The sequence below is a fragment of the Lampetra planeri genome, chromosome 6 (genome assembly GCF_965212315.1).
Source record: "Lampetra planeri chromosome 6, kcLamPlan1.2.h2, whole genome shotgun sequence".
Lineage (NCBI taxonomy): Eukaryota > Metazoa > Chordata > Hyperoartia > Petromyzontiformes > Petromyzontidae > Lampetra > Lampetra planeri.
In genome coordinates this window covers 1,731,755-1,747,206 of record NC_136112.1, presented here as the reverse complement: position 1 = coordinate 1,747,206, position 15,452 = coordinate 1,731,755, and the positions used below count along the sequence as shown (strand labels likewise).

The window sequence follows — 15,452 nt, the reverse complement described above, 5'->3', positions numbered from 1 at the left end:
CCGCTTTGTTGAGCTATCATTTGTGGCCAGGTCGCTTCTGAACAAAAGAGCTGTATAGTTCATTGAGGCCTTACCTGGTAAAATGAAAAAGTTAAACAATGTATGTATATTGATTTAAAGCTTTCGTGACTGCAGGGATTCATATTCTTGGTTATTTCGGTAAAATCACGTAGAAGGGAAATAATAAAATAATAAACATATAAAACAATACAATTTTCACGACGTTTCGACTGCAACACAAGCAAGACATTTTTTTTTGCTGTGGATTTCACACCTGATGATGATTGCTTGTGTTGCAGTCGAAACGTCGTGAGAATTTTATTGTTTTATATTTTTATTATTTTATTATTTCCCCTTCTACGTGACTTTACCGAAAGGACCAAGAAAAAAGTATGAATATTTAATTTCTTTGCACCATACGGGGCCAGCCGTGCTAAATCCGAGACTGGAGTGGAGCGGATTTTTTGCCCCTTGCAAGCGTGACCTGGGTCGGCAAAAAAAAACTAAACCAAATTCTTTTTTGACACAAAATAAACAAAAACCAATGAAGCAAAGAGAAATCGTTAACCAAAATAATGATGACTGTTGTCACGTGGGACATCGAAGATATTGCACAAACGTAAATCCATGTTATAGATCATCATCATCATCTACAACATGTCTCCCAGTCGACTGGGATCGAGGATGGGGAGATGATTGGGAGATGAGGAAAGAGTGACGAGACGGGGGGTAGCGAGCGCAGGGATGGGGCGGGGACCGTCTCCCCTCCCCCGTGGTGGGCCACTCCACAGGTTCAGTCACTCGGCCGCGACGGAATAAATTAAATTGTTGATTTGTAAAATAACAGGAAAATTATTCTGCGAAATATCCAGGAGGACCGCGCTGGGTCTCGTGAATCTTATTCAGGAGGGTCCTGCTGCTGCTGCTACTTTTTAAAAATATATATAAAGATGTTTTCAGCTCTCCCAATTAATGATGAGGTGTGTTTATGACACCACGTGGAAGGGGAGAAAATAACATTTTTATTTTTACCAGTTAAGGCCTCGCTGAGCGATGTAGCTCTTTTCCAGAAGCGACCTGGCCACAATTAATATCTCAATGACGTGGCTCGTCACGTGGACATTTGTCGCAGCCAAATACTCTGAACGTTTCTAAATGTGGAGGACCCGGAGAACAATCCACGCGCGAGAGAGACGCAAACTACAAACATACAGCAGCAGGCGTCAGGGTCGCGATCGAACCCACGACCTCCTGTATACCAGGCGAGGTAGTTAACATCTCCTAGCCACCGCAGCGCAAAGGAGGAAATCGGAGCACCCGGAGAAAAACCGCGCCTTGCGCGAGGGTCAAGACTCTATCCCCCGTACAGATGGAAACGGATGGCGATCAGTCCACATTTTGCTGTACTCCCTTCTGCTGGCGAGTCCGGGGTAAATGGGCACCTCCTCGACGCTCACGGGAAGGGAGTTTCACAACATCCGTGCGTGAGCCACCAACCCGAGCCCTTCACAGCGCTGGGTTACGGGCAAAGACAAAGACCCTCCGTGTAGCCTGAGCGGACTATTGGGGCAAGTGCTGTGAACGAGCACCTATTGAAGGCGATACGGCACACGAGTGGATATAGTCGAGCCCTGACCGCCTTTATCTCCCCAGTTTGTGATGTTCACACAGCACACCAGGTACTCATTTTAAGGCCGACACGTCGATACAATGGAGGGAAAATCGAACTCCGGGTTACGGGGTTCGCAGAGCCGTGCGCTAACCACTGCGCCACCGCTCCTCAGACATTTGGAATGAATGCTTGTACGGTATTAATATACTCATATATATACAGCATATCTACAAATACATACACAGCCACTCATCCGAGACGCACACACATCAGAGTAAATGCACACACAAGTAGGCACCCATACGCATACATAAACACACATACACAGACAAAGATCCCCCGTATGGCCTGTAGCATTACCGCTTGGGGCAAATGCTGTTCTAGCGAGCACCTATTTGAGACCGGGACGGCACACGAAGAGGGTGCGGTGACCAGCACCACACAAACACACAGCAACTCAATCGTGACACACACACACACAACAGGAAAAGATTCCCGTAAAGAAGTGTAGCATGCCGGGGCAAGTGCATACACGTTGGCCAGCATCGGTGAAGGGCAGCAGTGCTGTACACGGGGGTTTGACTCCGTCTGATCTCCGGGCGCGGCACCTTAAACAATGAACACGATTCCTCAATACTGTACCCCACCCCCGCCTCTGTCCACCCAACAATGTATGCATGGGTACATCGCAGTAAAGTCTGTAAGATGTTAACTACCTCGCCCGGTACACAGGAGGTCGTGAGTTCGATCCCGACCCTGACGCCTGCTGCTGTATATTTGGAGTTTGCGTCTCTCTCTCTCATCATCATCACGGTGGCTAGGAGATGTTAACTACCTCGCCTGGTGTACAGGAGGGTCGTGGGTTCTATCCCGACCCCTGACTACGCCTGCTGCTGTATATTTGGACTTTGCGGTGTCTCTATCTCTCCGCGTGGTCACTTGGATTTTTCTGCGGGTCCTCCGGTTTTCTCTGCACATTTAGGAGCACGCGTTTAGAGTCTCTGACTGCTATAAATGTCCAGCATTGATAAGTCACTTCGATGAGCTATCATTTGTGGCCAGGTCGCTTTTGAAATTGAGCTATATACTGTAGCTCAGTGGGCCTTACATGGTCAAATAAATAGTTTCGTCGTAGTTTAGTTGAAAGCCAGTTGGCAGGTGGGTAAAGTGTGGGTACTCCCACCTCTACGGAAGACGTCTGCCCAATGTGGAAGAGTAGGCCAAGCTACCCCCTATAGGGGGCTGTGTGGCGCTTCCCCGCACCTCCAATTAGCACGGTTGGCTACGTACGGAGCGAAAGAAGTTAAACATGGGTACATACAGGAGGCCTCTTCTGCCAGCAGTGACGTCGGCCAGCAATTGCAGGGCTGCGCCTTCATATTTGACATTAGAATATGTATTCACACTTGGAGGAATCCGATGAGCTGTAAAGCTCTTTTTCACAGATGTTCACGCACAGCCATTCACCCTATGCATGTATGTTATTGGTCGTAACACATTTACAGACACAGGTGACGGTATATATACACACACACACGTGCATCTGTTAGACTGGATATACTCCTAAAGATAGGTCGGCTAATGCGACTTCCATTCGCTCTCAGTGAGCTCCGTTAGCTGGAAGCGACCTCCATTAGCGCAAGTACACGCCCGTTATATTTCCCCATTATAACGTGCAGTGTAATCTTGACCTCAGCGCGAGGGGGGTCAAGGTTAGGGTCGGGATTAGGGTCACGGCAATACACGAAATGTAATAGAGCGGCGGGGAGATCGTGATTTCATGACAATGCAGCCCCGCGCGTTTCGCTCCCACCAATGAGAGAAGGCGCGTGTGTCGGTTTCATTGCGTCCCACGCGCTTTCGTTTCCACCAATGGGAGAAGGAACTTGTTATATTTTTTATCAATTTTAATTTCATTTTTTTTCCTACGTGATTTTACCGAAAAAACTAAGAGTACGAATCCTCGCAGTCACGAAAGCTTCAAATCTAGAATTGTTATATTTGTTGCCGACTCCTGGTTATAGACTCTCTACTCTCCACTCTGTACGAGTGGAGGAATGACTGTGGTCTTGCCCCTGTTCTGCCCCTTCAAGTGGCGCTCCCGCTACGACGCCGGCTCTAATTAATGCGAGGAGGCCATTATTAAATAATCAAAGCGAGAGACGTCTAATGAGATGCTGGGCGCATGGGTGAAGATGGAATTGGCGGCGGGGGGATGGAGGTGTTGTTTGTGAGTGTGCACGCATTTGTGTGTGTGTGTGCGACACCAGTGACGATTATCTGAACCGGTACTGGGCCTCCCCGAGGTCGACTGAGTCTCAAATGAGTACCTGGTGCGGTGTGTAAACATCGCCACTGGAGAGACAAAGGCGGGTGGGCGGGCGTGGTGTTGGCTACCCACCCCCTCGTGTACCGTTCCGGCCTTCATAGGTGCGCGCTCACAACAGTCTGTTACAGGCTACACGGGGGGAGAGCTCTGTGTGCACACGTGGGTGTGTCTGTTGAAATGGAAAATTTCATCTGCGCCGCCTCCGCCTCCCACAAAGATAAAGAACGGCAGATTTACACCTTCGTGCCCCCCACCCCCATACCCCCCCCCCACCACTTCCCCCCCCCCCCGCCACCCCCACCAACAAAGCTCCCTCACTCTCTTTGCTGCCGCGTGTGTGGGACCGCGATGATTATGCTGATTTAGCGCGGTTTGCTACGTACGGTGCGAAAGAAGTTCTACATACATGATGGTTTGATCCCTTTTTGCATAATCTCTGTTCACGGTTTGGCATCTGTACAATGAAATGGAGAATATATTTGCACTTGGATTGTCACGCATGGCGACGCCTTGGAACACGCACACTCCAAATATACAGCAGCAGCAGCAGGCGTCAGGGTCGGGATCGACCCCACGACCTCCTGTGTACCAGGCGAGGTAGTTAACATCTGCCTAGCCACCGTGATGATGATGAGAGAGAGAGAGACACGCAAACTCCAAATATACAGCAGCAGCAGCAGGCGTCAGGGTCGGGATCGACCCCACGACCTCCTGTGTACCAGGCGAGGTAGTTAACATCTGCCTAGCCACCGTGATGATGATGAGAGAGAGAGAGACACGCAAACTCCAAATATACAGCAGCAGCAGCAGGCGTCAGGGTCGGGATCGACCCCACGACCTCCTGTGTACCAGGCGAGGTAGTTAACATCTGCCTAGCCACCGTGATGATGATGAGAGAGAGAGAGACACGCAAACTCCAAATATACAGCAGCAGCAGCAGGCGTCAGGGTCGGGATCGACCCCACGACCTCCTGTGTACCAGGCGAGGTAGTCAACATCTGCCTAGCCACCGTGATGATGATGAGAGAGAGAGAGACACGCAAACTCCAAATATACAGCAGCAGCAGCAGGCGTCAGGGTCGGGATCGACCCCACGACCTCCTGTGTACCAGGCGAGGTAGTCAACATCTCCTCGCCACCGCGAGTCGCTGGTGCTGTGTGTTAACATCGCTACTGCGGAGGCGGCCGTGCCTTGGGCTGCCCACCCACCCCCTCACTGTGCCGTGCCCGGCCCTCTTGGGTTCTCGATAGCAGCACTTGCCCCAACAGTCTATTGAAGCGACTACACGGGGTAGCTTTGTCTTTGTGCGTGTGTGTGCGCGCGTGTGTGTGTGTGTGTACTGCAGCTACTCTGGGCACGCTGGAATTCACTCTGCTCTACGAACAGGCGAACAACGCCCTGCACTGCACCATCATCAAGGGCAAGGTGATGGCGGTGGTGGCACCTCCTCCTCCTCCTCGTCACCCACTCCCTCCTGCGCCAGTTTTGCGGACAAATGATTCGCTGCTGCCCGCGGTGGCGGTGGCACGCAGCGGTGTTGCTGGTGCGATGGAGGCCATCGCGGCAATGTCGAGTTGGGTGGTGGCAGTGGGTTTAGTGGAGGAGGGTTGAGTGGAGGAGGGTTGAGTGGATTGACGCTATTGGGCAGTCGGAGGAAGTCGCCCTTCAGCAACAGCGGTGGGCGGAGGAGCGACGCTCACGTATGCATGTGGAACTTTTTTCGCACCGTACGTAGCCAGCCGTGCTAATCGAAGGTGCGAGGGAAGCTCCAGAGAGTGATTTGGCCTACTCTTCCACGTTGGGCAGACGTATTTTGTAGCGGTGGGAGTCCCCAAGCTTTACCCCACCTGCCAATTTACTCTAAACTAAACTATTTTTATTCAGCAGGTAAGGCCCACTGAGGGGTATAGCTCTTTTTCAGTCGCGACAAAGCTAAGCCGGATCCAGCCTGGTTCATCGTACACTCCATGTCTCGGGAATAGCAGGCGACGCAGACACGGCCTGCGATGTGGCCAAGCGGTTGCTGTGCAAACGATGGATTTTTTAAAAATCCATCTGTGTTGAGTTGCGCCTGTAAAATCTCCGCGTAGTTGGAGGTGGGACAATAAACCACGAGGATGGACACGATGAGGGTGGGGGTGGTGGTGGTGGGTGGTGGTGAGGGTGGGGGTGGTGGTGGTGGTGATGGATGGGGTTTCCTCCCGCCCACCCTAAGCCATTAATGGAAGCGGCCAAACATCCCAATGTAGCGGCACCCTACCTCGAGAAAATAATCTTGAGATTTCTTGATGAATGGAATTGTTGTTATCGTTATTATTATACGATGTTGGCATTTTCGCAAATAGGCGGCGCTGCGGTTGACTTAACGGGGCTCTGAACCCCGTTCATTCGAGTTCGATTTTTCCCTGGGGTTGCACACAGCAACATCACAGAGTGGTTACCCGTCCGGCACCGCGGGCGGTAGGGGATAGTTTGACCATACTTCACCACGCCGGTCAAACACTCCCCTCCCCTTCCTCCCCTAGCCCCACCCTCCCCCACCGTGACCCACACCGTGGGGAGGAAGCCTCCTTGCTGCCGTGAATTTGACAAAGGGCCGCAAAGAATTATTGGCGTGCGTTTTCATTGTTATTAAAAGTTAAAATGTTGATATTATTAACTATGTTACTTATTCGTATTCTTATAATTCCCCTTCTCTCCACCCAGGGGTCTCTGCCCCCCCCCCCCTGTCTCGCCATCGATTGCCCCGCGTCTCTGCGTCCAAATCCCTCCTCCTCCTCCCCCCACGTCTTTGACGCGACGTGAAATCTTAACGCGGCTGGCACACACACCCACACACAATCTGCCGCGGGAGATAAGAGGAGATGGGGGGCCGGGAGATGCTCTGGAATGTGGGGAGATCGTGGGAGGATCATCCGCAACCGCAAGCAGCCGTTTTATTTTGCAAACAAATGAAATAAAAAAATATTCCCGTGCGCAAAGCAGCTTCCAGAAATCGGAATCTTGATTTAGACTGGAAGAATCCTATGAGTTGTGAAGCTCTTTTGTCGCACATGTCCAGCCACCCACCCCACCACACCCCACCTACCCCACCCCACCTACTCCACCCCACCCCACCTACCACACCCCACCTACCCCACCCCACCCCACCTACTACACCCCACCCCACCCCACCTACCCCACCCCCACCCCACCTACACCACCCCACCTACTCCACCCCACCCCACCCCACCACACCCCACCTACCCCACCCCACCCCACCTACCACACCCCACCTACCCCACCCCACCACACCCCACCTACCCCACCCCACCCCACCTACTCCACCCCACCTACCCCACCCCACCACACCCCACCTACCCCACCCCACCCCACCTACACCACCCCACCTACTCCACCCCACCCCACCTACCACACCCCACCTACCCCACCCCACCCCACCTACTACACCCCACCCCACCCCACCTACCCCACCCCACCACACCCCACCTACCCCACCCCACCACACCCCACCTACCACACCCCACCCCACCCCACCTACCCCACCCCACCACACCCCACCTACCCCTCCCCACCACACCCCACCCATTTGATGAATCGTCACGGTTCGATAAAAGAAATCACAAACCAAACACTCGCCACATTCGTCAACAACGACAGTGTGTGTGCGCGCGTTGCCTTAAAAGGAAACGCGTAAAAATTATGCGACGTTTCGGGCAACGGCCCTTATCCATTGCACACACAAATGATTGAAAAGCAGACGACAGAGCGTCTCGTTTGGACGCGCCTCGTGTGGATGGTTTCCCGACGTTCTACGCTTCCACAACACCAGCGCCTCATTTGCATGTCGTTTGCATGTCATTTGCATGTCGTCATTTGCGTAAATCGTAAAAATAATCGATTTCTCGAACAGGTGGGACAGCGCAGCAAATAGGTTGTACGTTCACCACCCGGCTGCCAGCGTGTGTGATGTGAGGTGCTCGCTAACAGCACTTGCCCATTTAACAGGCTATACCGGGGGGGGGGGATCTTTGTCTTTGGTGTGCGCGCGCGCGCGAGCAGGGACTCAAGCCCATGGACTCAAACGGTCTCGCCGACCCTTACGTGAAGCTGCATCTCCTGCCCGGAGCGAGCAAGGTGCGGGAGGGCGGGGGCGTGGTGGGCGGTGGGGGGGAGGGGGGGGGGAGGCGAAGGGGGAGTGGGCGAAGGGGGGAGTCAAGGGGGGGAGGCGAAGAGGGGGGGGGGCGGCGAGGGGGGAGGCGGGGGCGAATGGGGGGGGGGGGGGGTCGGGGCTGGGGGTGAGCGATGAGGTTGGCAAAGGGAGGGAGTGGTGCGGAGGAGGAGGAGGAGGCAGGAAACTCGCTGGCGATGTGAGTGCAGGGTTTTATCATCGGAGGTGATGGGTGATGATGTTGGGCAGTAGTGGGGGGGGGGGGTGATGGGATGGCTGATCGCGATGGGTAATGGCGAGCGGAGATGACAGGGGCCGATGGGAGAGGGACGGGCGATGGGGAGAGAGGGTGCTCGATTGTTTGACGATGGCGAGCAGAGTTGGAAGGGATGGCACGGGTGATGGCGTTGTTGGCGATGGCAGGGGGGAGGTTGTAATGATTTGACACGAAGTGCCACAGCGTGATTTCCCCCCCCCCCCCGCGTGACAATAACGGATGAGTCAATTAAACCGTTGCGGGGGCAATCTATATATGTATTTATTTATTATTCCAGCAGGTAAAAAACTCGCCGTGCTCCGTAGCTCTCTTTCAGAAGCGACCTGACCAGAAAATGACAGCACCACTAAGCGGCTTATCGCGTGGACATTTAGAGCAGCAGTCAAATCATCTAGACCAGGGGTCGGCAACCAAAATAACAAGAAGAGCCATTTTTTTCCAATTCGGTACAAAATTCAGTATTTCAAGAGCCGCAATGCATCTGAGTACATACTGTACATACGTACATATCGTCAAGAAGCAGCCCATAAAGAGCCGCATGCGGCTCCGGAGCCGTAGGTTGCCGACCCCTGATCTAGACGCACGCCGAGTCTAAACGTGGAGGGGGAAAACCCTGGAGACATGCACACTCCAAAATTACAACAGGCATCACAGGGTCGGGATCGAACCGACGACCTCCTGTAGACCAGGCGAGGTAGTTAACACCTCGCCACGGAACACTGGCAGAGCCACGTGGGGATGGGGTGGGGGGGCAGGCGCGTCACCGTTTGGCCGAGCGCGAGCCGTGTCGGAGCTCGCGGCCACGTATCGGATTAGCGATAGGATTAGGACTGGGCTCGAGATTAGCAGTAAAGTCTGGGTTGACCTAATGACGGAGCTCGGGTCCAGGGTCCAGGCTACGGCCGAGGTCACAGTCGACGCGGAGGAGTGGCGTGGGGGGTCTGGCACGCGCCGCGCGATTGGAACGTAACACGACCCCCCGCAGTTCGATTTCCCGTTCGCGGGCAACACCAGCGACGAATGTCCGAACCGGCTCTGGGACTCCGTCGTGGTGGCGTGTAAACATCGCCGCCGAGGAGACAAAGGCGGACCGGTTTGTGGTGCTGGCCACCCACCCAGCCAGCCCCTCTCGTGTGCCGTGCCGGCCTTCTTGGCAAGCTGCTCGCTACCAGCACCCGGCTCCAAACAATTCGTTGACGAGGCTGCACCACGGCCGGGAGGGTGGGGGATTTTTTTTTTTGTCTCCGTGAGATTTTTGTTCTTGTTGTTGTTGTTGCTGCTGCGAAAAACTAAATGTCCCCGCAGGCGAACAAACTGCGCACGAAGACGCTGCGGAACACGCTGCACCCCGTGTGGAACGAGACGCTCACCTACCACGGCATCACGGACGACGACATGCTGCGCAAGACGCTACGGTGCCCGGGGGAGGGGGGGTGGGGGGGGGGTGAAACCGTGCGAGGTCCCCGGCCAGAATCCTCCGGAAGTGATGCTCCGTGACCCCGTCCCTGACCCCGTGACCCTGTCCCTGACACCCTGACCTTACTATTCACACAGTGACCCCGTCAATGACACCGTGACCTCACCATATCACCATTGACACAGTGACCCTATCATTGCTCATAGGAGGGTTTTTTGGGTTCGATCGTGTAAATATAAATGTCGTTAAACCAGTCACCACCCGTCTATCATTGCTACTTTGACCCCATCATTGACACAGTGACCCCTTCATTGAGACCGTGAACCCGTCCCTGACACCATGAAACTGCTACCAAATGTGCGGATTTCATAAAGTATGACCCTGCATCCTGTAGCATTTGCGCAAAATCGAGATTTTTGTTCTCCACGGTTTAAGATTTTACGGCCTTACGGTCTACTCCGATAGCGCCTCGACCCCCGTCCGTAACGCCGCGACCTCCGTGTCTCGCCCCGTGCTGCCCTCTCCCCGTGCTGCCCTCTCCCCGTGCTGCCCTCTCCTCCTCCGTCGCCGCCGCTCAGGGTGTCCGTGTGCGACGAGGACAAATTCGGTCACAACGAGTTCATCGGGGAGACGCGGATCCCCCTGAAGAAACTCAAGGCGAACCAAGCTAAAAACTTCAACATCTGTCTGGAGAGGCAACTCCCGGTGAGTGGCTTCTGTCTGCGGCGGTCAACGTCGTGGTAGCAGTGGGGGGTAGGGGAGGTGGTGGCTGGGCATAAAGTAGCGCTGATGAGCCACAATAGGGGCGAGGTCCCTGTAAGATGGGCACGCGGCTTCGCCACTTGCGAGAAGTTAAATACGGTCTCGTCTTGAAGTTTACATCGAATTAATTATCATGAACAGCCATTATCTGTCCAGTGCTGGGTTTCGGATAAGAGTTTGGAGGCTTGCAATCGGGACAAAGATTCCCCCATATAGTATTCCAAACTTCTTGTTTTGTATTTGTGCGATGGTCAGTCTTAAAGTGGTCTGCCCGATTCAACTGGCCCTACAGGGAATGTATTGTTTGAGATCGATTCATGCTTTGTGCAGTGTTTTTAGATTTACCGTGCGATCACACCAACCATCTCTCACCCACACACTCACTTGCCCACCATCAATTCACGAACCCACCATCTCATTCACTCATTCACTCACTCACCCACCCGCCAATTCACTCGCCCACCATCTCACTCACTCATTCACCCGCCAATTTCACTCTTCCACCATCTCACTCACTCACTCGCCCATTCACTTCCAAACGAGACTCATGTTGGCCTCTTGCGTTCCAAGCTCGACGGACACAATCAAATGGTGAACTTCTCTCCTCCGCAGTCTGCTCGCAGGAGCGGCACTGGGATGGGAGGAGCGCGTGGGATGGCTCTGTACGAGGAAGAGGTGAGTGGAGACACGTGCGTGCGTGCGTGTGCGCGCGTTGTAACAGCAGGGGCCACAGGCGGTACATCGGCCACTCATCTCAGTCAGTCGACCCGTGGCACCTGCTGGGTCTGCCCCGTGACCTCCTGCCGGCACTTCATGTGACCTCAACGTGCACATAGCCTGGCACAAGCGCTGAGGTGACGTCACCGCCACTTAGTGGCGAATGGCGGTTGTTGTTGTTGTTGTGTTCGCACGTGCGCACTAGCACGCAAAGGCTATACGGGGATCTTTATCTGTGTCGCACACACGTGCCCGAGTGGTGGTGCAGCGGTCAGCGCGATGCGCTACGAAATCCCGGCGAACCCGAGTTCGATTCCCGATCACGACCACCAACATCGGTCACGAATATCTGAAGCAGTTCTGGGCCTCTCCTGGGTAGACTCGGCCTAAAATTAGTACCTGGTGCGGTGTGTAAACATCGCCACTCGGGAGACAAAAGCGGGTCAGGCGTGGTGCTGGCCACCCACCCCCTCGTGTACCGTGCCGGTATTCCAAAGGTGTTCGCGAACAGCACTTACCCTACCAGTATGTAAAGGCTATACGGGCGTCTTTATCTTCGTGTGCACTCACACACACACATTGAGAGTAGTGGGGAGCAGTAGCGTAGCTGGTGTGTCTATATCCTTCGGGTGGCCAACTTAGACAACCGTCGACTTAAATCCAGCCGTGACGCTTACCCTGTCTCCCTCCCCCAAACACTCACCCACCCACCAACCCCCCAAACACCCACCCCCCAAACACCCACCCACCCCCCAAACACTCAACCACCCACCCACCAACCCCCCAAACACTCACCCACCCACCCCCCAAACACCCACCCCCCAAACACCCACCCACCCCCCAAACACTCAACCACCCACCCACCCCCCACATCAATGAGTGCGCCCCCTCAACCCGCACCCGTTACACCCTCCTCCGACTCTCCACCCCCCCTCCCCCTGCCCCCACCCCTCCCCCACCACGCGGGGGTCCCAGGGAGACAAGAGCGAGGAGAAGGGTCAGGAGGAGAGGGGCCGCGTCCTCATCGGCCTCCGCTACAGCATGCAGAAGGCCGGCCTGCTCGTCACCGTGCTGCGTTGCGCTCACCTGGCCGCCATGGACGCCAACGGATACTCGGACCCCTTCGTGAAGCTGTGAGCAACGGCCGCATCATCATCATCACCACCATCGTCATCATCACCACCATCGTCATCATCACCACCATCGTCATCATCACCACCATCGTCATCATCACCACCATCGTCATCATCATCACCACCGTAGCCACTATCGTCATCACCACCATCATCATCACCTGGGCTTGACCACGTGCGTGTGACATTGTAGTCGTTGCTCTGCATCGACATCAGCAGCAGCCGTACGGCAGAAGAAGAAGATCATCATCATGGCCACATTCATCATCGTCGTCGTCGTCGTCATTGCCATGGTGATGGTCATCGCAATCATCGTCAAGGTTGTTGTTGTTGATGTCGTGGCCATCACGATCGCCACCGTAGTGGCTGCGCGGGGCACCCAGCTCGTACCGAGCAACCGAGCTGGACTCCTCGCCCTGCCCCCCCCCTTCTGCTCCCCCACCCCCTGCCCCCCCCCCACTCCCTGCCCCCCCCCACTCCCTGCCCCCCCCACTCCCTGCCCCCCCCACTCCCTGCCCCCCCCCACCGCAGGCACCTGAAACCCGACATGGGCAAGAAGGCCAAGTGCAAGACGAGCATCAAGAAGAAGACCCTGAACCCCGAGTTCAACGAGGTGAGCCGGCCCTCGCAACTACCGCAACTACCGCAACTCATGCAACTCATGCAACTCATGCAACTCCTGAAACTGCCGCAACTGCCGCAACTCCTGCAACTCATGCAACTCCTGAAACTGCCGCAACTACCGCAACTCCCCCCCCCCCCCCCCCCCCCCGGCCACCCCCACTTATTTTCACATGTCTCACTGCTTTATGGGTGTACGTGGTTGGGAACGGTGTGGGTGGAGGGGGGGAGGGCAGTGGCGAGCTCTACAAATGCACCAGATATGTGACGAATATACCTGAACCGGTCCATTCTGGACCCCCCCCCCCCCACCCATAGGTCCATTCAAGCCTTAAACGAGGTGGAACGTCTCGGTTTGTCCCGGTTCGCCACGCGACGCGTGCGTGGCGAGCGATAGGGGAGTCTGCGAGTGGTGCAGGGACATTGAGTAAAGAGTCCAGGGGACCCTAAGGGGGTCAAGGGGTCGTGGGTGGGGTGGGGGGGGGGAGTTTGGCGGGGCTGGTGTCCCATGCGATGCACCGTGGGTGGGGAGGGTGGATCTGTATGATCTTTGTTGGTTGTGTGTCCGTGTCTCCCCGTGTCTCCTCTCCGTGTCCCGCAGGAATTCTTCTTTGACATCAAACACAGTGACCTCGCCAAGAAGACGCTGGAGGTCACCGTGTGGGACTACGACATCGGGAAATCAAACGACTTCATCGGTCAGTGACCCCCCCCCCAATTCCCGCCCCACTACCACCAGCCATAGAGGTCAACTCGTACATTCAACGGCCGTGATGACCTCTTGACTTTGAATTCCAGAGTGGGGGGAGTGGGCGAGGTAAGGGTAGGGGAGATCGTTCCAACCTCCCTCCCATCCTCCCATGATCCCATTGACCCCCCACACTGTGACATTGATTTGATGCCGGGTGTGGAGCGAGGTGTGAGCGGTGGCGCAGCGGTTAGAGCACTGCGCTACGAACCCGACGACCCGAGTTACGATTCCCACTTACGGCCACCACCAACACCAGTGACGATTATTAGAACCGGTTCTGAGCCTCCCCTAGGTCGACTCGGCCTCAAATGATTACCTGGTCTGGTGTGTAAACATCGCCACTGGGGAGACAAAGGCGGTCGGGCGTGGTGGTGCTGCCCATCCACCCCTCGTGTGCCGTGCCAGGCCTTCATAGGTGCTGCTACTCGTGTGGATTTTTCTCCTCTACATTTACAATCAACGTCACGCGTTTTTGAGTATTTTAGCCGCTATAAATTCCCATGCAATAAGCCACTTGGTTGAGCGATCATTTGTGGCCAGGTCGCTTTTGATAAACAGCTACGTAGCTCAGCCGGCCTTGCCTGGTAAAATAAAAATGGTTTTAGTTTTAGCACTTGCCCCAAAAGTCTGCGAAGTTGTGAGCACGTTCGTTGTAAGTGTGATGAACTTGCAACCAACCACGCTGATCGGAGGCGCTCGTCGTTCTGGTGACCTCTTGAACCCTCTCTGAACTCCACTCCCCTTCCCCTCCTCGCCCCCCTCCTCCTCCTCCTTCCCCCCCCTCACCCTCCTTGCCCCCCTCCTCCTCCCCCTCTTCCCCAGGCGGGGTGGAGCTGGGCATCAACGCGAAGGGCGAGCGTCTGAAGCACTGGTTCGAGTGTCTCAAGAACAAAGACAAGCGCATCGAGCGCTGGCACACGCTCACCGGGGAGGCTCCGGGCTCCGGGGCGCTGAGCGACTGATCTCCCGTCGCGGCATCTAAACCCCTCCACCCCCCTACCACCACCACCACCTCACCCCACCAATATACCCCCCCCCCCCCCAGCCCTTACTGAACACACCACAAGGGTTCTTCTCGCACGTTGACTCGCCACGGGAGTTGGTTGCCGTGGGTTCCCCCCCCCTCCTCCTCCCCTTCCCACCCTCCACGCGAGGCAGGAAGGCCGCCCGGAGCCCGACTGGCTGATGAGACCCAGGAGGTCGAACCCAGGCCAGAGATTGCGTCACTGCTCGACGTCACGCGTTGCTCCGTGCCGACAGGCGGCAGCGTCGTTTACTCGCAGGAGGGGAGCTCGGGTCCACAGCTGTCTGCCAAACATTACCGAACGTGTCACCCTTCGAGTATAGCCGTCAAGCCGCCGTTATACGTGCCGCACGCGCCTGATGATTGCTAAACGCATAGCACGTGCAACCCCCATCCCTCCTCGAAAGCATGTGATTTGGCATTTTCTCTCCAAAGATCTTCCGTGTAGCCTGAACTGACTGTTGGGCCAAGTGCTGTTAGCGAGCACCTATGAAGGCCGGCACGGCACGCAAAGGGGTGGGTGGCCAGCACCACGCCAGGCCGTCTTTGTCTTCCGAGTGGCGATGATTACACACCGCAGCAGGTACTCACTCAAGGCCGAGTAGACCTAGAGGAGGCCCATGACCGCTTCAGATAA

At 55.4% G+C, this 15,452-nt stretch overlaps 1 protein-coding gene across 1 annotated transcript in view; it reads left to right on the top strand.

The window, feature by feature from the left end:
- Window positions 1-14,823, top strand: part of LOC144719360 (rabphilin-3A-like) — an 83,726-nt gene extending 68,903 nt beyond the window's left edge. The window contains exons 14-22 of the mRNA XM_078595222.1: window positions 5,288-5,367; window positions 8,005-8,079; window positions 9,696-9,805; window positions 10,386-10,512; window positions 11,182-11,244; window positions 12,262-12,419; window positions 12,951-13,032; window positions 13,642-13,738; window positions 14,614-14,823. Of these exons, the coding sequence (XP_078451348.1) occupies window positions 5,288-5,367; window positions 8,005-8,079; window positions 9,696-9,805; window positions 10,386-10,512; window positions 11,182-11,244; window positions 12,262-12,419; window positions 12,951-13,032; window positions 13,642-13,738; window positions 14,614-14,753 (932 nt within the window). The 3' untranslated portion in view covers window positions 14,754-14,823. The remainder of the gene's footprint in view (window positions 1-5,287; window positions 5,368-8,004; window positions 8,080-9,695; window positions 9,806-10,385; window positions 10,513-11,181; window positions 11,245-12,261; window positions 12,420-12,950; window positions 13,033-13,641; window positions 13,739-14,613) is intronic.
- The last annotated feature ends 629 nt before the right edge of the window (window positions 14,824-15,452 follow it).